This window comes from Cyprinodon tularosa, unplaced genomic scaffold (genome assembly GCF_016077235.1).
Source record: "Cyprinodon tularosa strain WSP-4 unplaced genomic scaffold, ASM1607723v1 ctg161, whole genome shotgun sequence".
Classification (NCBI taxonomy): Eukaryota; Metazoa; Chordata; class Actinopteri; order Cyprinodontiformes; family Cyprinodontidae; genus Cyprinodon; species Cyprinodon tularosa.
In genome coordinates this window covers 1,190,626-1,213,408 of record NW_024038449.1, presented here as the reverse complement: position 1 = coordinate 1,213,408, position 22,783 = coordinate 1,190,626, and the positions used below count along the sequence as shown (strand labels likewise).

At 36.8% G+C, this 22,783-nt stretch overlaps 1 protein-coding gene across 1 annotated transcript; it reads right to left on the bottom strand.

The window, feature by feature from the left end:
- Positions 1-3,450: 3,450 nt before the first annotated feature.
- On the bottom strand, positions 3,451-21,502 carry pde6c (phosphodiesterase 6C, cGMP-specific, cone, alpha prime). Its single transcript, XM_038280589.1, has 22 exons — positions 20,835-21,502; positions 19,143-19,295; positions 18,399-18,488; positions 18,132-18,272; positions 17,972-18,046; positions 17,807-17,871; positions 17,122-17,188; positions 16,426-16,473; positions 16,176-16,325; positions 15,944-16,087; positions 15,526-15,591; positions 14,183-14,338; positions 12,454-12,561; positions 12,261-12,370; positions 12,095-12,182; positions 11,904-12,004; positions 10,408-10,515; positions 10,179-10,242; positions 8,355-8,429; positions 8,141-8,224; positions 6,104-6,257; positions 3,451-6,018 (listed from the first exon to the last, which is right to left on the bottom strand). Exons 1-22 carry the CDS (start codon positions 21,300-21,302, stop codon positions 5,966-5,968), a joined length of 2,568 nt encoding a protein of 855 aa, XP_038136517.1. The 5' UTR covers positions 21,303-21,502; the 3' UTR covers positions 3,451-5,965.
- Positions 21,503-22,783: the final 1,281 nt, after the last annotated feature.

Sequence of the window (22,783 nt, the reverse complement as noted above, 5' to 3'; positions counted from 1 at the left end):
TTTTAATTATTCTTTTTTTATATTTATGTTGCCTCTATGCCACTTTGATGTACTTTTTCCTCTTATGTAAAGCACTTTGAAAAGTCTTCCTACGGAAATGAACAATATCAATAAACTGACCATTACTTCCTGAGCATTAGCACCCCTTTAATTTTACAGACATTTTGTGACATATTCAACATTTTGTACCATTAGTTCTTTTAAAGAAGGTTTCATGTAATTACCAATCCAAGCATAACATAAATGAAAAACATATCTCACACTGCAAAAGTGATCAAGAAATAAGTCAAAAATTCTTCAAGTACCGTAAGTGTATTTACCCTTAATTGGTAGGTAAATAAGATTGTTTGCCAATGGAATGAGTATTTTTACTTTTAAAATAAAATAGATAATATGAACTTGAAATAAGGCAATGTAATATTTTTTTCTGATTGTAAATGTACGCTTTCTTGTTCCATTGGCAGAGTGTCTCACTTACCTCCTCCATTCAAGAACAAATTCACAAATTTTAGGAAAAATTACTTGTTTGGATTTAATTTGCTGCAGTGCACAAAGATCTAACAAGCTTGAGCTCCACTTGTAGTCAGCCTTCCTGAAGTCACAATACAGCTGAATTTATACTTGGATTGAATTACACATCAATAACTTCAAAAGTTATTGATGTGTTTTTAAGTTGGGGGATCAGTTGAACAAAATTAAATTAGGCAATGTGCAGAGAGAAAAATGGCCCACAGTTATACATCTAATGTTAACTTCCTCATACTGGTCTGTAAGTATTGAAAGCTTTATGTGGGATTGAAAGTGAAAGCTCAGCATTGTGAGGAGGCTAGCAGTAAATATTTACTCTTTTAAGGCTGGTGGTATTTAAAACCCCTCAAATTTAACATGCTCTGTAATATTTAGCAAATAGTGGGTGTAAAGCAGTCTTATCAAAGCCCCTCTTTTTATCCTGACATTTCAGTTCTGCTTCTATGCAGACCTAACGCTTAGATTAATCTTGGCTGATCTGAACCAATCTAAGCAGTGCGACATACAGGTATAAAATCCAGTTAGACTTTTTCAGACAACTTCAAACCCCTGTAAACTGTGATCTAAGGGCATCATGATAGGTCTTGTTTAGAAGCAGAACTTTTAAGGGGTGTGACTCATGCACACCTACTCATAAACAGCACATGTTAAATAAGTTACCTGAAATGACATTGACTCCTGCAGTTGAATCTTAACATTGGTGTCATACTTTTCATTCCTCTCAGGATGCTCATTTTTCCCATTTTTTCCATTTCTGTCTGTCCTCTATATGCGCTTTGATGCAGAAGTCCAAACAAAAGTTCATCACAGTCTCATAACGACAATATAGTTGATTCTTGACTGATATGACGATGGCTTAGGTTTTTATAAAGCTGCTTCTCAGTCAGTATTATAAATGACACTTTAAAGGCACAGCAAGGGATTGAGATCTTTCAAACGAAACAAAAGTTTCAAAAAATCTCTTCACATGGGATTGCTAAAAAGACAAATCCAAACTGCTGTTTGACTTCAAAAGAACTTTAAGAGGATTTCATCGCTTAAGTCAATTTTTCCTCTGTGCGGCAGAAGCTTCATAAAACATTAAGAAAAAAATCGCTTAATGCCTTCTCTCCAAATTCAGTCAGAAGTTTCAAAAGGGAAAATTTAAACGTCTTCTTTATTCTGTAAAGGTCATGGGAACCGGATTCACCTAACGTGAAACTTTTGGGTACAAAAGCTGAAGCTATTGAAAGCTGGGGGAGAAAATAATTACAGCTTAAACAAGACGAAAGGCCTTCAAGACTCTATTTTCCTGTGATGAGAGTGATAAGAGCTCCTTTAGATTTCCCATGACTGTTTTTGTGATCAAAAATATTTTCATACCCCTAAATTTTATCTGTGAGAAAAGTAAAATAGGCAAAACCACTACATGGCTCACTATTACAGGTTATGCATTTATGGTTAGTGGTTGCTAGGATTAACTGGCTCATGCAGGTAGAAATAGGAGCAAAGCACTGATCTGTATTTATTTAATGGATTGCTGATAGCCAGAAAAAAAGTGAAGCCATGGGCCGCCATATTGGTACTCCCCACTCCCACGGAGAGGCGCCATAAGAATGCCTACGTGTGTAGCATTTGGCTGCAAAAACAAGCACTTTGCCAGCTGTAGGAAGACGTTTCTCATGTAATTTTACAGTCAGTGGATGTACCAACAAAGAAAATCCATATATACACCGATGTATCCCATAACAGAGTACGTAGCGCAATATTAGTCTGGATATCTCGGACTGACTCGAAGATATTGACCAAGTTAGCCATTGGCATTGTGTCTAACATTAGAAAATAGAAAGTAGAGTAATAGAAAGTATTTCACTGTGAGATTTTAATGTACCGGTAGTAAGTTTTGATTAAATGGATGATGCTGTTGTTTTTTGTAGTGTTTGGTAAATTTCTCATCTGAAAAAGTCTGATACTGATGAAAAAAAGCAGCTAAAACATTTTTAAAGGCTAATGCACAGACACAGCATAAAATTATTTGGTATCATGCATTCACGATTTGCAAATAGAAAAATACTAAAGCATTAACAGACATGTACTTGTAATTCAGTCTTGATGTGAATTCTTGAAATTATATGTAATTACCACTAAAGTGTCATCAATACATGTATATACATGTACATTATCAGTTTAGCCTTTTTTTCTTTTATATTTTTCTCTATTTTGGTCACTTGAGTAAATATAAGTACTTTGAGCTACAAATTTTAACACAAATAAAAAGGCAATGTTGAACAAGTGACAACCAAAGCCCTTTTAAACTGCAGTTCAAATTCTACAATGAGCAAGGAGATAGTGCTTATAGTGACATATAGTGAAATATTTATTGTAATACTACAGTAAGAAGAAACTATTACTGAGAGTTATGAAACCAAGAGTGTTTTATCCTTTCGACTAGTTTCTATAGTTTATATTCCCTCATTCACATGGGAGCCGAGTATCCAACCCTCTTTTGAAAGATTGTGTCCTAAAATGTGAATCTCTCCCGAGTAGGAAAGCAGGAAGTCCTTTTGATTGAACACAGTTAAAGTTTCCAACTACCGGTAATTTAGACATTTTAAATATGTTTTCTAAGAAACATAACCCTTTTTAAAGGGTAAATATGCATAAAATCTGTTAAATTGGTACAACAGCATTAAAAATTTCTCCCTTCCTGTATGCAAATCATGCTGAAAACAGATCCCAGCAGCAGCAGAACTGAATCGGTCAGGGATCAGAGTCAATCCTGATCCTCTTTCCCCCCATAGGCTCATCCTCCTTTGGAGCCTTTAAGATCCTGCACGATATATGACTAAGAATGAGCACCATCCTAACCCAGAGGGAGAAAGAAGGACATTGTAGTTGGTGCCTGCAGATAAAGCTTCCCCTTTGTGCAAGAACCAGTTTTCATTATGAGAAATGAGTTACTCTTTATTTTCATAACTCCACAACTTCCTACATCTGCTTACAGATATTACAATTCATGACTTATACATACATTTGAGCTTATTTCATACATTCAAAGACAGAACTTCTAATGTTGTACTGAAGATTTTTCATATCTCGCAAAAATGTTCAAAGAAAAAGCAGAGGATATTTTTATCCCTTATGAGAACGAGCTGAAGAAACCTCAGAAATTACATCAATGCTGTAAATTCTTGATGTAATCATCGAAACCCTGCAGTTTGGACTTAGGAATTATAACAACTCTTCAGTTCAGCTCAGGCAGCAAACAAGGAGTTTCCACACAGACCCAAAGCCGTACTGATGGGATTAAATGCCTCATTGATTAGAGGAGATGACGTTGCGTAACAGGATGCTCCTCGCTTTTTACAACCAGGAGGTGTGCTGACGTTGCTTGCACTTTGACCTCACATGCCCGAGCAAATCAGCTCGTTTACAAAAACACATATTGATTCACATGAAGTCATTCAGCGAGAGAAACGGTTCAACTTTCACACAATCAATGTAATGGTTTGGCTACTAAACAATTTTCACAGTTTTTCTTCATGTAAATGATAATGCTTCACTGTAAGACGGGTATTTAAAGTCCAAAGCTGTGTGGATCTCAAACACTGGCTGGCTATCAAATCCTGCTAAAGCTTCTTAAAGGAGAGGCAGATCTGTTGATCTGTTTCACTCTTTCAGAAGCAGGAGCTGCTCTCGTGGATCTTTATGTTTCTCTTACAATCAAGTTTACATCAATTCAAAAGTTAGATCTCTGTAGAAGAGAACTACATCCAGGCGAGCACATCATTTACTTTGATTATGCTGAATAAAACCCAGTGTAAGCAACCGCGTTCAGAAGTTACTTAACTATTTAAAAAGAGACCCAATAAGAGCGATTTAAAGCGAAGTAATAATACAGTCCCTTGGTAACTCTGGAGGAACTGTTGTGGGAGATTTACCTGGATGGAGAACCATTAGTTGTGCACTCCACAAATCTGGGCTTTATGAAAAAGTGTGAAGAAGGAAGCCGGTGCTAAAAGGAAGCCATGAAAGGGTCAAAGAAAACATATGGAAGAAGGTGCTCTACTCAGATGAAAGCAAATGTAAACTTTTTGGTCTATGTGCAAAAAATAAACATCATTCTGAATGCCACATCCTCACTGTGACACATGGCAGTGGGAGGAGCAAGCTATGGGGAGGGAGACAGGAAAGCTGGACAGAGGAAATAGGAAGATGGATATAGGTAAATAAGAGGCAATTCTGGAAAAAAAAAAAAGGGAGACTAGATGCTTCCAGAAGAACAACCACCCTGCATTTACAGTCAAAGCTAAGATGGAAAGCTCTAGGAAAACAACAAAACCGTAAATGTTTAGTCTCTACAGAAACAAAATGACCCCAAATGATTTTCTTTCACATAATTTTCCTTCCTTTTTAACAATTATGTAAGAAAACTGGTTGGTGGCTTTTAAAAAATTCCATAAAACATTATTTTGATCATATTGTGACAAAATGAAAAAAGATCAACTCTACTCTTTGCATCATCCCACAGCTGTAACTCTAAAAGTTAATCTCAAATTGAAGATGGTTCAAGTACAAAATTCCCAGAATCCCTCTCCAAACAAAAAAAAAAAATATATATATATAGATGAATAACATATTAAAATAAATATATCATCAGAATTCTTACTAATGCCTTTGGAGGAAGGAACTCATCTTCCCTAATTAGTTTGGTGCCAATGTTCACTGTGCTATTGCCATTACATTATGAACAAAGCTAGCAGATTGAATTTTCCCTCTCTATGCGCTGAAGGGAATAAAATTATATTTCTGTATAAATGCTCTTAACAGCTCCCCTTCACTACATTAGAAAAGTCTTTATCCTCCCAGTTGGCCTTCACTCTCTCTGTGGGTCGGCTGGTAAAACAGCAGCAACCAAGTGCATTTTGCAGCTTAAAGTACTTTTATACATTGTTCTTATAAATGCCAACGACATACTAAATGCTATTACTTTGGCATAGCTTGTAATTATCTATTTTAATTGTCTATACTAAGAGGTTTGTGTAAATTTATTGCAACATGATTTCAGACATGCCTAAAAATGTTACTATCTTACAAGTATATTGTGAGTTTCAATGTTTTTTTATGTCCCTGGCCAGGTGGCACTTAAAACCAGAGGGAGGAGGAGGTTTCACTCATTTCTTCTCAATGAGATCTTCTCTGTGCAAAGTCCCAATGTTACTTCCAGCCCAGGTTTCCTCCTGCTCATGCATTCCTGTCCAGCGTAGCTAACCTAGCTGAAGAAAACTGGAGCAGACTAGGATGCAGGGTCAGAAGAGAGAGAACTAGCTTATGAAGCGCAGGCCAAAATGCCAAAATCACATGGCTTTGGAAAGACTTTTCAGACCAGAAAAGACTAGAGATGTAGATATCAGTCCTAAGCAGTCCATAATAATCCAGGTCCATGAAGAGAAGAAGCCTAACAGATGGTACAAGTCTTTGACTTTCCTGCTTCACCACCACCACCACCAGCTAAAAAAAACAACAGAAACGGAATAAGAATGTTGCAGTTCTTGATCTCAGATTATTACAATACAATCCTTAATTAATTTCATACCTTTCTTGGCTTCCTCTTCTTCTAACTTCTTCTTTTCATCTTCAATTGCCTTCATCTTTGCATTGTACACCTCAGCCAGCTCATTCCAGTGTGCCCTGTTGTTGTTCAGGCCGTCAAACATGGGCTGGATCTCTTTGTGGAACCTGGAGAACTCCTTGCAAACAAAAAGAACAATAGACGAAGGTTATTCTCATCTCGGGGCCTCTTTAGAGAGCATCTTCAAAGGCGGAATGTGATCAGGTATAAATGATGCAGCAACGGTCCACAGGGGCGACATGCCGCACGCAGTGTGAGTGCTCATCAAAATATCAGCCTGGGGTGAGAGAGAGACGGCTATTGTGTTCTACAAGTTCACAACCTGCATCTATTCACATGGACTTAGATAGATGAAAGCTTAAAAACACCTCTCTGAAGCCAGTGATGTCCTGCATGCTAAGTTATTGAACTATCCAGCTTCTTCTATCATTTAGGAAAGTTGTACTGAGAGATGATTTATAGGGCTTTAAAAATTCAAAATACCAAATTTGATTTTACATTTTGTCATGAAACATCTTTAAACGAAAAGTTTTATTTAATGCTTTGTAGAGAAGCCTTAAGTGGGTTTCGGGATACCGCTCAGTAAGCTTTAAAATGTGGCATTTTAATTGTAGCTCTCTATAAATCATTGAAGTCTGTGTTCTATATGCTTTCCCATAGTATGATAGTGCCATCACTGTGTATAACGTAGCAATAGGCGATGTGCAGCGTTAGCTATGCTACATGCAGAACAAAAGTGTTGGTCTCATCTAATAATACGACTTTTACATGCTTATGTGGTCCACTTAATAGCATGCTGAAAACCTTCAACTGAGTGTTCTATGAGTTTCTTTATTGAAACGTTTGTCATTCTTCAATAAAGGCTATATTTTTTTTGCAGTGTAAACGGTTAACCTGAGCTGTGGATCCCTGCAGCTGCTATAGACTTATTATGGGACTCCTGGCTGCTCCTCTGATTCATGCTCTCAATTTCTCCAAATGATTTCTTGTGTAGGTTTGCTGTTCTGTTATATTGTTTCCACTTATGATGATTGACTGAACAGTGCTCTGTAAAATGTTGTTTTATACCCCAACCCTGCTTTAAACTCCACAGCTTTCTGTCTGACCAGCATGCTGTTTCCCTTGGTCTTAATAATGATGCTTGTTCTCTAATGTTTACCAGCTACTCAAAATTCACAGACACATGGAAACAAACATATATTATGGCCCTGCACTGCAAAAACAATCTAAAAATGATGAAAAAAATGGCTTAAATAAAGTGTATTTACCATTAGGAATTAGTATTTTTAGTCTTAAAATAAGATAATTACATAAAATGCACTTGAAATAAGACAATGCAATTGTGTTTTCTTATTTTAAATGTAAATTGTCTTGTTCCATTGACAAAGAGTCTCAATTACCTCCTCAATTCAAGAAAAAAACAACTTGTTGCAAGAAAAAATGACTATGTAGATTTTAATTTTTTGCAGTGTGGATGTTAATGAAGTAAATTATATTAAAAATGCCCAAATGTATTATTTCTACATTATAGTTTTGTTTTGTTTTTAAGACTTTAAATCTTGTTTGAACTAAAACAAAAAATGTATTGAAAAAGTAAGGGTTATAAATACTTTTACCTCAACATAATTTATTATTGAGCTCACAGCTGATCTTATGCCATGTAGAAAAGACTGCCTATATTATGTGTTTTTTATTCCTTTAGCAAACCTTTAAGTATTTGTTTTGCCAATGGGATTGTTTTTTTTTTATTCAGAAAATCGCATATACTGTACACACAACAACAGTTTGTAACTTGCAAAAACTGCTGAACTAAGTTGTAAAATCACTGCAAAGACCATCATAAGAGTCTTTTTACACTATGAGTGGATTTAGATTCAAGCAAACACTCTCTGCTGCAAATCAATCTTCTTTTGAGTCGGAGCATCCATCTTTACATTTGTATCTTTTTAAAGTATTTTTTAAGAGAAGTGGGGGCAGTGAAGTGAGAGAGAAACAGCTTACCTTGTACACAAATGAGCACACAAAGTCGATGAAACCACATTGCATCTTGGGTAGTTGTTCGGCACAGTTTCTATCCATCATGGGCTAAGAGAGGGAGGGAGATAAACACAAGAAGGTTTTCCAGTGTGGAAAAAAAAGAAAGGAAGAAAAAACTATGAAGGAATGAAAATGAAAAAGGGAATAAATGAAGACCCTGGAGGAGTGCTGATCTTACAATTGGCTGCTGGTCCAAAACAGTTCTCTCCAAATCACCCTGTTCCCAGAATTCAGCAGCAACCATTAGAGCCACCTGGAAAAACAGCCACACACAGACAAATCAATAATATTAAAAAAATAGTAAAAAAGAAAAAAATCACTGCACCATTGATGAAATGGACATATTTGTGCATTGTGGTGGCCATTTTCAACCCTCTTAAAACTTCCTTCCCAATTATCAAATATCCATTGTTATCCTGAACTCTTACATTAATCATAACCCATCCCAATAACTGGTCAAATCCTCTCTCCAGCCTTTGCTTCTGAACATAACCACCATTATTCACTCCTTGCTAAGCTCTGGAATCATTCCTCCCTTTTTAAAACCGCAGTAATCAATCCTACACAGAAAAAACCTGGGTCAGATCTGAACAACTACAAAAACCTCTGCTTCATTTCCAACTTGCCTTTCATTTCTATAATACTGGAAAAAACAGTTGCCTCTCAAATTCACTCTAACAACCCCCTGTCCTATTACTGAAATTACTCTCCAAACAAAATCCCAAACAGCCCTCTGATGGCAGCCGACTCAGGTCTCATTGCCGTTCTTATCCTCGTGGTCCTGAATGCCGCTTGCAACAGTTTCTCACCCCATCCTTCTTCATTTTCAGGTGGCATCACTCACACAACCCTCTACTTGTTCTGTTACTACTTCTCTAGCCGTATTAAATGAATCCAAATGAAGTCGTGTCCATCCGGTGTGCCTCATGGTTCTGTCCTGGGGCCCCTACATTTTATCATCTACCTTCTGCCTCTTGGCAATATCTTTTGGAAATTCAAAATCGATTTTTATATCATATCAATATCAGTGTTATGCAGATGACACCCAGCTCTATTTACGGTATCTGGTAAGCCAAACTCAAAGCTCCTTCCGGCATCCCTCAACACCTGCCTTGCTGGTTTCAATGCCTGTTGCAATTGAACTTCAGGAAGTTGGAGGTGAACCAAAGCAGAGATCTTCCTGGTAGGAACCAAATCAGTTTTCTACAAGATTGGCAGTTTCTCTCTTATTATTGAAAGTTCTACCACCTCCCCTTTTTCTCAGGTCAAGAGTCTGGTTGTCATACATGATAGCCCTCTGTCATTCACCTCCCACATCAATAAGATAACCCGCTCGGCCTATTTTCACCTGCAAAACATTTATTGTCTTGGTCCCTCTCTTTCCCTGCACCCTACTTCGGTTCTGGTCCATAGCCTCGTCACCTTCCGCGTCGATTACTGCAATTCTCTTCTTTTTGGTCTTCCTCAGAAATCTCTTCACAAACTTCAATTGGTCCAGAATTCAGCAGCTAGTTTAAATACCAAAACCTCCTCTTTCTATCAAATCATCCTAATCCTTAAGGAACTTAGCTGGTTTCCTGTCGGCTTCAGAATCCAGTTCAAAATCCTCCTGTTTGCTTTCAAGGTCATCCATGATCTTGCTCCCCCACTTCTCTCAGATCTCCTTCAGATCACTACAATCTACTGTGTTGAGCCTCCTATCTCTGGAATTCACACACACCTAATATTCATATTAAAAAAACTCTGTTTGAATGAAGGCTAAAACTCATCTGTTCAAGACTGCATACCTCCACTGACTGCCTCCACTTTTTTTAACATAGCGTATATTTTGTATTTTGATTCTTTGTTTTACAGTGTCCTTGGGTGTCCCGAAAGGCACTTTAAATAAAAAGTATTATCATTATTATTATTATTAGAGCTTGGATACATATGACTTTAGCCAGAAAAAGACAGTGGGAAAAGAAAAGTCTTATTTACGGGTGAACTTCACTTCAAGGCTCACCTTGCTCTGCACCTCCCAGGGTTTGGTGATGGCTGACAGGTCGCAGCCTGTCATCATCATGGCCCTAGAGGTGAGAAACAGACAGTCAGTCAAAGCAAAGCAACATCCCGGCTGTGATGAATATGATTTTTTGCTGCCTGCTGTGTCAGAAGGCGGCTCACAGTGGAAACAGGGGCAGGAATTCGACAAAAAAAATAAATAAAGAAAAAGGTGTTTACTGCTTCCATACATGATAATTTCCTTCCTGATGGGATTGTTAGAAATGTAGGCGATGGCCTCCTTTTCCTCTGCCATTGGTTCTGTGGCATTCACAATGTTCTGGAACATGGTTCTTTTCCTGGAAGTAGACAAATAGAAAATAGTACCTATTTAAGGAAGTATATAGCCCAGTGGATTCAACTTTAAAACAATTCAATATATAGTTTTTGGTTTTTTTTACAGTAACAAATCCTATACATTTTAAAATAATACATTTATTACGTTGGAAAATGAAATATTACTATAAAGGATTGGATGAAAACTTTATATAACCTCAGTTTAAAAAAAAAAGCTAACTCTTTGTCTTAAAAAAAAGAAAAATTAGTTGCTGACAAATTAATGTTTGCTATCCAACACAAAGTATTTTTTATTTATTTATTATTTTTTTTTTTTACATTTATTGCTAAAATCAAACATAATTAAAAAAAAATGAAAAGTTGTTCTATAGGACATAAATGCAGCATATGCCTGAATAAAAGAGGACTAACGATGGTGTCAAGTAATTGTTGTTTTTTTTAGGGTGAGATTATTAGTCTATTAGAAGATATTATCATATATTTCTAAGCTTTTGCACATCTTTAGCAAGAGTTGTTATGGTAGACTAACAATGAAATGGGCAAAAAACATAATAAAAAAAATGTGTTTTTTTTTTAAATAACTTTTCTTTGCTATTTGAAATTTAGGCTTCAGTAGGATTCCTAAGCAGTCTTTAAAATCTAATATAGAAAATAACTTATCGTTCTTTTCCATGTGAAATGAATGAAAATGAAAATCAATGAGAGAAAAAAAAATAATCACGAGTATTAAAAAGTTCAATTTTTCCAATCCTGAGTTTTCCTTCTTGAGGAAAATCTAACAATGTGTAATAACTGAGTGCTTTTAATTTTCCTTATATTTAATCCACATGTTTTTTTATTTGATTTAACACACATTTAACACATGGAGATTTTTTACTTTTTATCATCAGTGTTTTTCTACTTTGAATGGAATAATAAATAAGACAATTTTACAAACCGGTTCCTTTCTGGGGAATTCTAAATTTAATTTGAACTGGGTTTTTAAATGTGTCCTAAACTACCAAACAAAATGATGTAGAAAAGAAAAAAAAATCCTTCTACAATCCTGGAAGACAATCCAATATTAAAATAGGGAGCCTCTACTCCAGGGGTTTTTAACATTTCATATTCATAGAGCCAAGTTGAAGCCGCAAAATATAACATGACTTTTCTAAAATATCTCTATATATTTTTTATTTATTATCTTGTATAGGAAATTAGTTGCCATCTTAAACAATAAACAATTTATGTATTTTTAGCTTTAAAAATAATATTAAAACACATAATATTAATATATAACACACATTATTTATATCAATCCTGATAAAGAAAAAAAAAAAGAAATTTGAGACTTGAAAATCTTATATTTTGTAATCAGGAGTTAATTCCAAATAATTCTGTGTAAACCTACTTGAAGTAAAGGGCCAGATCAGTGGCAATAATGCAGACATCGAACAAGTGCTGCACCGTCTCAAACTGACGCTTCTGCAGATTGCAGAAGATGTTCAAGCTCTGCAGCAGAGGACAGACAGAGAAAATGGTCAGTTTATAGCGTCACCACAACCAGCGAGTCTGTTTTTCACTAATCTTCCATGTAATCACCTCCTCTCCCATGAGCGTTTTGCTGTATTCCAAATGGTGTCTCTCCATGATGGAGGAGCCATGAAGTTTGGCCAGAGGAGATGCACTCCTATAGATAAAAAATAGAGTAATAATCATAAAAAAAATATTCTTATTGGATTGTGAAAAAAAAGGTGTTTGAACTCACTTTGTTTGATAGAGGTTGTTTGTTCCTCTGTGGTCAATATCGTGGCAAAAAGCTGCAGCCACCATGGCGAAGGCATCAAGATCAGAATAGTACTTCCTCAACTTCCCTGTCTGCAAATCACAAGTTCAGACATGGATCAGAGTTGTATTCTCATATTCCTCCATCAAATAAGTAACTTGATTGATTGTATTACCTGTAGTAAGCAGAACATGGTGTGGCCCACATTGAAACCATGCCTCCAGTTGTGGTAAGTAATGGCACGGTAACCCTTTCTCACAGTATACATCCACCGAGTCAGCGTCTGAGAGAAAAAAAAGTTTATTATTGCATGTTGCATGGGGATCAGCTGAGTATGAGAGTTAGTACTACAGAATTAAAACTCAAAGTCAGTAAATATCAGTATCAATGAGGAGTTTAAAAGAACAGCTATGTAAGAAGGGAATAAACTTTAACATTTCTTTGGTTTGTATAGGCTGCCAAAGAGCGACAGAGAGCAAGGAGATAACAGGAAGGCTGAATGGACTCCAGCAAAGTAGCTTTGTTTAATCCTTTTGAGATTTCAACCCCTGTCTGTTAAAGATGATCCTGGATTCTGAAATGTTGGCAGCCTTTTAGAAATCTCAGACTTAAGTCAAGGATTTACATTCTAGAGGGAATCCACACAGAAGCTGCTGTCTTAGTGCCGGGTCCCAGCGCTGACCCAGCAACCCCTCCTAACAGATACTGAAGACAGTGCTATCATTTAATGAAATATCTTAAGATGCTACTGTTAGATATTATTTTATATTTTTAGAACACACATTTGATTTGGCCAAAATTAAAAAGTAGTGAGAATAAGATGAGCCACATATTCTCTAACTTTAATTCCTGCTGGTTGCATACAGTCCGAGGAAAACTATTACAGATATACTGACCACTCTGTTACACTCAAATATGCCCTTATAACCCTGCCCCTCCGAGCTCTGCCAACCCGCAGCTCGTTAATGTTCCTGAATTTAAGTGGAAACTGAGAGGAGGCTGAGCTTTGGCTGTAGCCACTCCGAAGTTATGGAATGATCTGCCCCTGCATGTCAGGCAGGTTCCTTTCTGTTTTCTGAAATCGGGTTTATTAAAGAAAAAATAACTATAAAGCATTTTGCACGTCCAGAGATGCTGATTCTATTATACATTTCTACTTTTTGTTTTTATTTTATTTTAACATTTCTTACCATATGTGTAACACTTTGTTGACCCAGATTATTTCAAAGTTAATTATAAATAAGGTATGGTTTACAGCATAGTGCAGCACTGCCCCTCCCCAACCTATTGAAGCTGGCTTAATGAAGGATAACAAACTGGCTGATTGGAAATGGTATTAAAATAGAATAAAGTTTTGAGAAACACTGAATCTAATTATAGTAAAACTGTTTAGAAATTCTAGATGAAAACCTTTAGGCCTCCATCTTTCTTTATGGCTACCACAGCAGATTGCCTAAAACACAAGCCAGCTACTATAAAACAAATAAAGGCTTAATATTCTGTAAAATAAGATACCACTAAATGTAGTCGTTTTTTGTACATTTTTATAGCATTAAATCTGTAAATGAAAAGCCAATTTTATTGGTTACAAAATGTCATTTTTATTTTGGTGTAACAAACAAGTGTTTGGTTGTAATTTCAAGTAAAAGGTATTTTTTCAGGGCTTTTCCTGAAAGTTATCACTCTGACAGTCCTAAACCAGTCCAATCATTTAATGAGAAAAAAATCCAGGGAAACACCTAAAATGATATATCTTTTTGAAATCCTCACAAATATGTTATTCCTATTCAGAGGTGTTAAGAAATAACGAGACCTATTCCCCCATTTAAATTTCAGAACCTTTTCAGAAACTAGAACTTCAGAGCACCTTGTTATACAAAAAAAGAAAAAAAAAACAGACTCACCTCTGCAGGAACTTTAAACTTTTCGACAACTCCGAGCTCAAAGAATATGCGAATGCCAGCTTTAATGAGGCCTAACTCTGAGACGGGGAAGTCGCTGAAGCCAAACGAGTACAAATTCTCTCCATCCACGTTGTCTGCCGGCGGGCAGTTTGCCCTCTGCACAGAAAATGGTTTAATCATTCAAATCAGGGGTAGATTTTGATTGAAAAACAATAACAAAATGACAGCTATTATAGAAGTGAGGAAGAGGCCATTTAATATCTTCCTTTAAATCAACACATTTACATATTTTCTCTCAGTATTTAGTAGATTCTTCTTTCTAATAAGGTGACTTGGGTCAAATGTGCTTCCGGTAGTTTCTTATAACACTTTGCCAGACTTTACCTTACTTTGTCAGGTCTGTTGGGAATCTTGCACACAAAATGCACCTCTGCCCTCCAATTTTCTACAAGACTAAAATCTCGATTTTAAGGGCAGAGCAATGTGCTTGTGCTCTGAGTAGGTTGCAAGTACCTGGTTCGATCCCCACAGCCTCCACCCTGGGTCCCTGATCAAGACCCTTAACCCCATACTGCTCCCTGGGCGCTGCACAATGGCAGCCCACTGCTCCCCAAAGGGATGGGTTAAATGCAAAGACATAATTTCTCCATTGTGAATCAATGATGCTCAAGTATTATTATTAAATGATCACTGCAGTAATTGGCTCTGTTTTTCTTAAGAAGCTTTTTTATTGATGAGGCAGTAAGCCGTGGAGTTATTGCCAAATTATGCCTGTGTTTTAATATTCTGGCTTACTGTATACCTTAAGAGGTCACTTCAATACTTTCACTTCGTTTCTTCCCCTGTGATGGTATTTATCCTGTAAAGTAAACAGCAGTTGCTCTTGCAGTAATCCACTCACAATATGAAGCTACCGCCTTGCACCATACAGTTGGTTTAAGGTCTTAGGTCTACTGGCCTTCCCCTTCTTTCTTTATAAGTAAAAATAGTCATCATGGCAAATTATATTATTTCATTTCATTAGATCTTAGTTTTAACACCTCAACAGTTGTTCCTCCATTGAACTTGAGTGCTGTAAATGACTTAGGATCCTACAAAGCCATGTAAAACATCCAGGGTTTACCATATCATTAAACTTCTGATTTTGAAGAAACAATATGACATTTATTATACAGTAATAATTTTGGTGAGATTCAAACTAAACTACATGATATTTAATCTGATTGAATGTAAGACAAAGAAGAAAGAAAAAAAAGGTTGTTTTCTTCTGCAGTGTCCGTAAATATGCTGTTTCCACGGGGATGATTGTGCAGCAAATTTTCCCGTGATGAAAGGACACATACCAGTAATTTGTACATCTCCTTCTGGTCACAGTCCTCAGGGTCTGCGTCAAACTTCTCCTTGGTGTTCTGGTAATAAAAAAGATTTTTACGTGACATTTAGGCGCTATTCATCAACATGCTCTGTCGATTAAGAGACCTTTAAAATACAGTTTACTCCTTATTCATCTGATGAAAGAGCTCAAAGCCGTGTATAAACCCTTGTGTCATTTTTCTAAATGTTAGTTGCCAAGTGGACGTATAACAAACCTGACCTTTTAATAGTCCTCTAAAAACTCTGATGCGAAATTGTTTCTGGGAAAGCTATTCTATGAGCTTTCCTGTAAATTACTGCTTAAATTGCTTTTTCAGCAAATGTGAGTATGGATAGGAATGCTAGCTAAGAGAGAAAAATGTCAAAGGAAGCCATGTTGATGCAGACCAGAATGGATTGCATTTCGTCCGTGGTGCATCTGGTCTGGTACATCAGCATCTCCTGGGCAATGTCTTTCCTCCACTCCATACGGTTCAGCTTGTCGTAGGTGTCGCAGTTCAGCACAGACCAACCCAGGAACTGTGTCAGGGCCTGGTTTAAACACAACAAAGGTGCAAAAGAGTCAGATGAGACAATGCAAAGAAGAGGAAGCAAAAAATAACTCTCACAGAATCCCAACCTCAGTGATCTGCTCGTCGTATTCGTCAAAAGGTTTGCCATCCTTCCTGTTGTAGAAGGTGGCAACGCCCACGATTTCTTCTTTCTTGTTGACGATGGGAAGGGAAAGGACATTCTTGATGATGAAACCCGTTTCATCCACAGCCTCTTTCTGAAAAGCCCAGATATTGGAGTTAAACAAGGCGTCTCTCTTCTTTAACATGAACATGAAACAAATCAGTGCAACTTTTGATTGGTTTGGTCTTTCGTACCTGGAAAGTGAAGTAGTCATCTGCGGCAACATTCATCATGTTGCAAATCTGCAGGGAAGCACACAGAAAAACTTAAAAAGGCTCCTCTTTAACATTTTAAAAGCTACTATCAATCTTTTTTTATTATTTTTTTTCTGTCATTAAAAAAATTGATGTAAAGAGATACTCAGCTATTGGTGTCTGATTTTATTTTATTTCTATTAATGTCTGCAATTTACTTTTCACTGATTAAACAAAGATACCAACAAAAATTAGTTCCCTAAATGGATTAAAGGTTAGGGCACCCTACCACCAAATAGCTATTTTTATGTTCTTTAGTAGATATTGACACTCCCTTTAATCATCTACCAGTCTGACATTCACTAGCCAGGACTTTTCTGTTTCTTGATTTGTAGCCATTCTTTGTGGATTTAATGGTATGTTTAGAATCATTATCATTTTAGTGGATTTTTTCTGGTTCAGCTTCGATTTCCCCTTCATACAATACCATATTTATCTTAAGCATCTCCAGTCAAATTTATAGTGGACTCAGTGTTGGTAACTTATAAATATCCCAATATATATACCGTATATAACCCAATATGCTGACAGCTGGGACTATTATGCAAATCTAAGCATAATATTCTGATGGAGATTCAGCTGAGATGAAAGCAATTATCATCTGTAAGGTGTTTCACGCTAAGGTTTGTGACTTACAAAGCCGTTCTCCGCCACATAGGTTGGCAGTCCGCTCAACAGAGCCCAGTGATCCGCGGGGGGACCCCTGAGTAAACAGAAAAGAAATATGAAGCTTTTTAAACCACAACATTTTAATGTTTTATACGTTTTAAAAGGCACAGTTTTGAAAGAGAAATCTCTTTTTGTCTCGGCTAAGGCTGCTTCATTGTATAAATATGGAAAGAGGGCAAACTATTTTTCCAACAGCCCTTAAATTGACCAAATTGCTTTTTGTTGGTTTTTACGTGTTGCATAATCTCACTTTGAAAGACCTAGAGAAATCCAACCTGTGATGGGGTGGGGGTTGGTCCATATTAAAAAATTACAAAACCTCCCATTCTTATTGATTAAATATCACTGAAACATAATTTATTCTTCTTAATTTGATCAGAGGATCTTAAAATATTAGATATTACTAGTTTTGAAATATTAAAACTAATAATGGACTAATAATGGTTACATGTGACATGTGTATGATATGAAGGCCCGATTAAAAAGTTTATTATATATACTGTGACCAATGTGGTGAAACATAGCCCCACTATTATGTTGCAACCACCAACAGAAGGGGAGATAAAAAGCTTTTTGCAACAGCAGAAAAGATTGATTCATTTATTTTTCAGTTTTCACTCGACGTTCTTTAATTTGAGCCAGCGATGCTTACGGTATGACTTTGATTTCTTCTTTGGCTTCTAGGAGGTAATCAATGATCTTGTAAAAGTTAATTTCCTGCAATGAAGAAAAGACATTTCTTTTAAATTAGCTTCCATTTTTCGACGCATTTATGAGAAAATCTGAAATTTGGGAGGAGAAAAGGGAATTTTGTCACCCTGCCATCTGGGGTCTTGGGTCCTTTATAAGGTTCCACATCTCCTAATTTAATAGGCCACTCATCATAGAATTCCTGCAGAACGAAGCCCATAAAAAGTTATAGATTTAAAATTCACTGATCCAAAAATAGCAGAAGCAGCAATATCAGTAACATTGACCTTTTCTTTGGTCATGTCCAACAGCCCCACTGAGTAACGTTCACATTGCAGGTAGGTCCTGACTGTGTATAGAGCTTTGTGGAACTGTCTTTCTATGTCTGTCAACTCTTCAAAGACTTTGCTAGCAGACCAAAGCAGCACCTGGAAGCAGAACATCCTTTTCATATATTTTTATCACTTTTTAAGCTTTATTGTAAAAAGAACTGGCATCTGATCCAGTGAACATATCTAGGCTGGCATGAAATAAACTGCAGTAGTTCAGTTTACCTGACTCCTCCTGGACTCCACATTGAACATGTAGGCTGTGTAATACTGCAGAGCGATGACTTGAGCAAATGTCATGTACTTATGGAAAAGCTGTTGAGGAAGTGATTAAAAGTCAGATTTAAATGTGCAGGAAAGAATACATGAATTTAAACCGAGCAGTTTTATAAAACATGTTCACATTGTTTTTTCCTACTGGCAGATTTTTTGGATAAACACACAAACTGCATTTTATTAAAACATGACAGTTCATACACTTGTGATGACGGTTCCTCTATATGTTACATATTTATAGATTTTAAATTCAGCTGCTAACCTAAACATTGTTCATGTCTGAGCTGTTTATTCAGGCTTGGATGATTTTTCAATGCTTTAGAGATACGGGTGAAAATATTCTAATGCAGCCTGCAGTGATGCTTCTTCACCGAACCAGTCAGAGCTGATTGGCCCCTTCTTGAGTAATGAGAAGGCCTTTTCTCTACTGTTGCAGAGTAATCAGAGAAGTAATTTTAAATTAGTTTAACATTTCTCTGAGCTGAATGCAGCTTTTTTTTTTTTTTTTTTTTACCAGTGTCCAGAATAGAATAAAAACATTAAAATGGATGCTACTGAAAGAAAAGACTGTATTATGGCGTGTAAATATTCATGAGCATCTAACAGTCCAGAGACTCATGGCCAGCGGTATCTGAAGCAGCGTTTCACCTCTCTCTCTCTCTCCCAGGATGAATAATGATGTACCGGTCTTACCTTCTCATCCTCTGGAGTGAACGAATCAGCTCCTATTTTGTTAAGCGCCATGACGACTCCGAGACAGTCTTTATCAGCCATTATGGGGAATGTCAGCAGGCATTTGGTCTTGTATCCGGTCTGCTTATCCACAAAGTCACAGAACTTTGGATTCTGGTTTTAAGAGGAAAAAGGGGGGAACGCTTGAAAAGCATTTTTAAAACAGCCATGGTTTGGCCAGCAAAATATTGTCAATGTTGTTTTATGTTGCTTTTTTAAGTAGTAACTTAACAACTAAAACAGCAAAGCATGAAATGATGTACAGCATTGTGGCAAATAAATATACAGAAAGCTGACACTTAATTGAATGCCAGTGAGAAACAAAATACTGGATATAAGAATGCTATAAATAATGTAGACATAATATATAAAGTGAAAGTATCTACCAACCTTTTATGTGTATTTCTTTTACACTGCTGTTCAAAATTACTAAACATATTATCTTCCAAGTCATATTTATTATATTTTAACTTAAAATATAATCTAAAGCCAGCAGGTATGCGTAAAAAAAGTTATTCTTAACATGGCTATTTGATTTGTACCCACAGACACCTTATTAGTAGTTGGCAAGAAAAAGATCAATAAAACAGTAACTACATAAATAAACTAATAAAGAAAATAATACATGGGAATAAATACAAAAGCATTAAAATAGTAGACAAAATAAGATAAAGAAAAAGCTTGAAATTTGGAGATAAAAGTTTATATTTTTATAATTATTTCTCACAAAATTCAGCTAAAGTTTATTAACAATCCCTTTCAAAATCAGCCCAAGGCGAAAGCTAACCAAAACCAGCTTTGTGACCCTAAGATCGAATCTCTCAAAAATGATGCTCCCTCTTTCATGCATAATAGAGAGTTCAAGGTTTTTAATTCCATCAAAGCATAATTAGCCCACAAGTGCATTTTATTATTCATTTTTCCAAGTGTTCCTTTAAAACACTCAAACAGGTCCCTACTCTCTGAAACTAGTGATTTTCTATTTATAAACTGTACTATATCAACACCAAACCAAACAAGTCAGAGAAATAACCTCAGCTTCTCAATTAATTTACTGCTCCATGTTTATTAGCAAACTGAAGCCTAAAGGCGATTTGATTTAGGCCACATACAATCTTGGCTCAGCTTTGTCATTGGCTCCAGTTTGCTGTATAGATCTTAAACAGAGTTTCAAAGTGAGATCTCAGGAATCTTGTTATGCAAGTGAGGCTATAAATATATATAGCCAAGCCTGAAAAAAAAAGAGTCCATACCAGGTGACTATGAACAAATGAGAGTCAGATTTAGAAGGATTTAGGCTCCGTACCATTCTGGGAAAGATTAAAAGATAATGGTAATTTATTCCTCAGATCAGCATTTATACATGTATGGGAGTTCTGTTCTATTGATGAATTCCTGCTTATGAGGAGGTCATCTGAAAAAATAGCCCCTAAAAAGGAGGTGGCAGAGTCCACATTGTCCTGCTTTCTGGTTATGATAATTACTGTTATGTAAAAATATAATCTGGGTAAAAACATCTGCATTATAAAGGCAAAAAATTAGGAAAAAAAGTTAAAAGTTGAGAAAAGTAAAAATCAAAATCTGAATGATTTTGTATAGAGCTTTTTTCTGTATCTCTCTAAATTTTTACATCTATGCTCCAGATTCTCTCACCTTAGTGATGTCAGGGACATTTTGTGGTTTCTTTGAAGTGGCTGTGTGGCCCACTATTCCCATGTCAGTGGGGATCACGATCTCACTCTGTGGGTTCACCAAGTTGGCCTCATACTTGGACGTTGGAGTCACGTCAAAGAGGCAGGTGGAGAGCTCAGGGATCCCATTTCTGGAGCGGCAGATGTAATAGCTGGCCCGGTCAGCCTGCAAGATGAGGACGATTCTCTGCAGCACCTTATGGAGGCTCTTCTCCATGCACGTCTGCTTCTGCAGCTCCTGGAGCAGCTCAAAGATGATGCTGGCCTCCTGAATGGCGTTAACATCCTTAAATGAAGCTGTGTCCTTAATGTCAAGAGTTTCAGAGAAAGCAGCAGTCAGGGCCTCGGCACGAACTTTCTTATCGAAGTACTCTTTGGCGAACTGCGGGTTGTTCTCCAAGTATTTCTCCACGCTGTCCTTATCTGCCATTTTTTTACCTCAAGTTGTCCTCTTTTTTTTTTTTACCAAAGCATCACCAGAAAAGAAAAGGGGAAAACTTCAATAAAAGCGGTGCTCTTGTAGCTGAAAAGGGTCTATCAGCATCCCTTTGAATGAACGTGCCTTCTCCTCCTTGGACGCATCCTGTGTCCACCTGCAGACAGAACAGGGCAGAGTGCGGCTTAGAGGCTGAAAGGATCAGATTCGCCGCTAATTAACCTGACGTCAGGACATTAAAACCCCTGCTCTAAGCATCCTTAACCTGCAAATCCCAACGCTGATCATTTCACATCAGCCAATCCTACCAAGCTCATAAGGGAGAGTGAGACACTGACAAGTAAGATGCCTGGCCGAACACCTGAGCTACAACCAGAAAGCTTGTTATCAACACATTTCAGATCTGATGAGAAAAGATGGAGTGAGCAAAGAAAACATGCTTTAGATTACAAATCAAGTCCATCATTAAGGACAGAACGCTGTTTTCCAACCCTTGGCTTCCTCATTGAGACGGCTTAAGGATCTTGTTATAGCAGGGGGCGGAGTAGATGCCAGGAGGCCCCCATACCCTGTTATCTTTTACTATAAAGAAGACATTTCATATTTGGTCATCTTACAACAACAAATGTTAATGTGATTTACAGGAATTTAATGATACTCTTTCACAAAGAAGCTTTCTACCATCAAAAATCCAAAAATAAATTCCATACATATGCGACCATCCCCTTTTACTCTGATAAATGAAATCTAGTCAAGCCAACAGCCTTCAGAAACCCCCTAATAAGAAGCAGTCCGTTTAATTCAGCCTCAGTGTAAATGCAGCTCTAATGGGAAAGCATCAGGTTTTGTAAGAGTACATTAGAGGAAAAATAGACAAAACTAACACACACAAAAAAAAAATCAGGGGGTGAAGTTGAGTCATTAAAGCGGTATTTACCTGCAAAGCTATATCTGTAGCTTAATCATCTCATGAAGCATAGCTCAACCCTTCATCTGGAAACTGACAGAGTATACCACGATTCTAAGAACACCAATGAATAGCCAGCCACCTAATCTGCCTGCCTGGATAAGCAGAGCATTAATCACAGATCCATAATTAATTTCTTAAAAGAAAACTATTAATCCTGTACTTAATCTGGACTATTGAAAAGTTGCAAAAAGAAAGTCATTCATAAAAGAAAAGCTAAGCACCATATTTCCGCAGTTGAAGCTGGTGTTCGGCTGCTTTATATGCTGTGGAGATGCGATTTTTAAAACAGGGTATGTTAAGCTATAGGGTTATGGAAGGTTGAATAAAGTTATATTTAGGGAAATCCTAACACAAATGTTTTTTTTTTGGACCCAGCAAATGACTTGAAACTAGGGAAAATGGCCCGCAGTCAAAGTCCAGACCAAAACCTAATTGAAATTCTGTGGAAATATTTGAACATTGGTGATCACAGAAGCTCATCATCAATCTGACTGAGCTTTTGAGC

Bases quoted from the DNA above. Each gene is read 5' to 3' on its own strand.
- pde6c (XM_038280589.1), bottom strand. From the start codon at position 21,302: ATGGCAGATAAGGACAGCGTGGAGAAATACTTGGAGAACAACCCGCAG. The intron at 16,326-16,425 runs GTACGAAAGACC...TGGGCTTTTCAG, and splicing joins ATGACTACTTCACTTTCCAG to AAAGAGGCTGTGGATGAAAC. The intron at 12,562-14,182 runs GTGAGTCTGTTT...TTTTTCTCTCAG, and splicing joins AGTTTAAAGTTCCTGCAGAG to ACGCTGACTCGGTGGATGTA.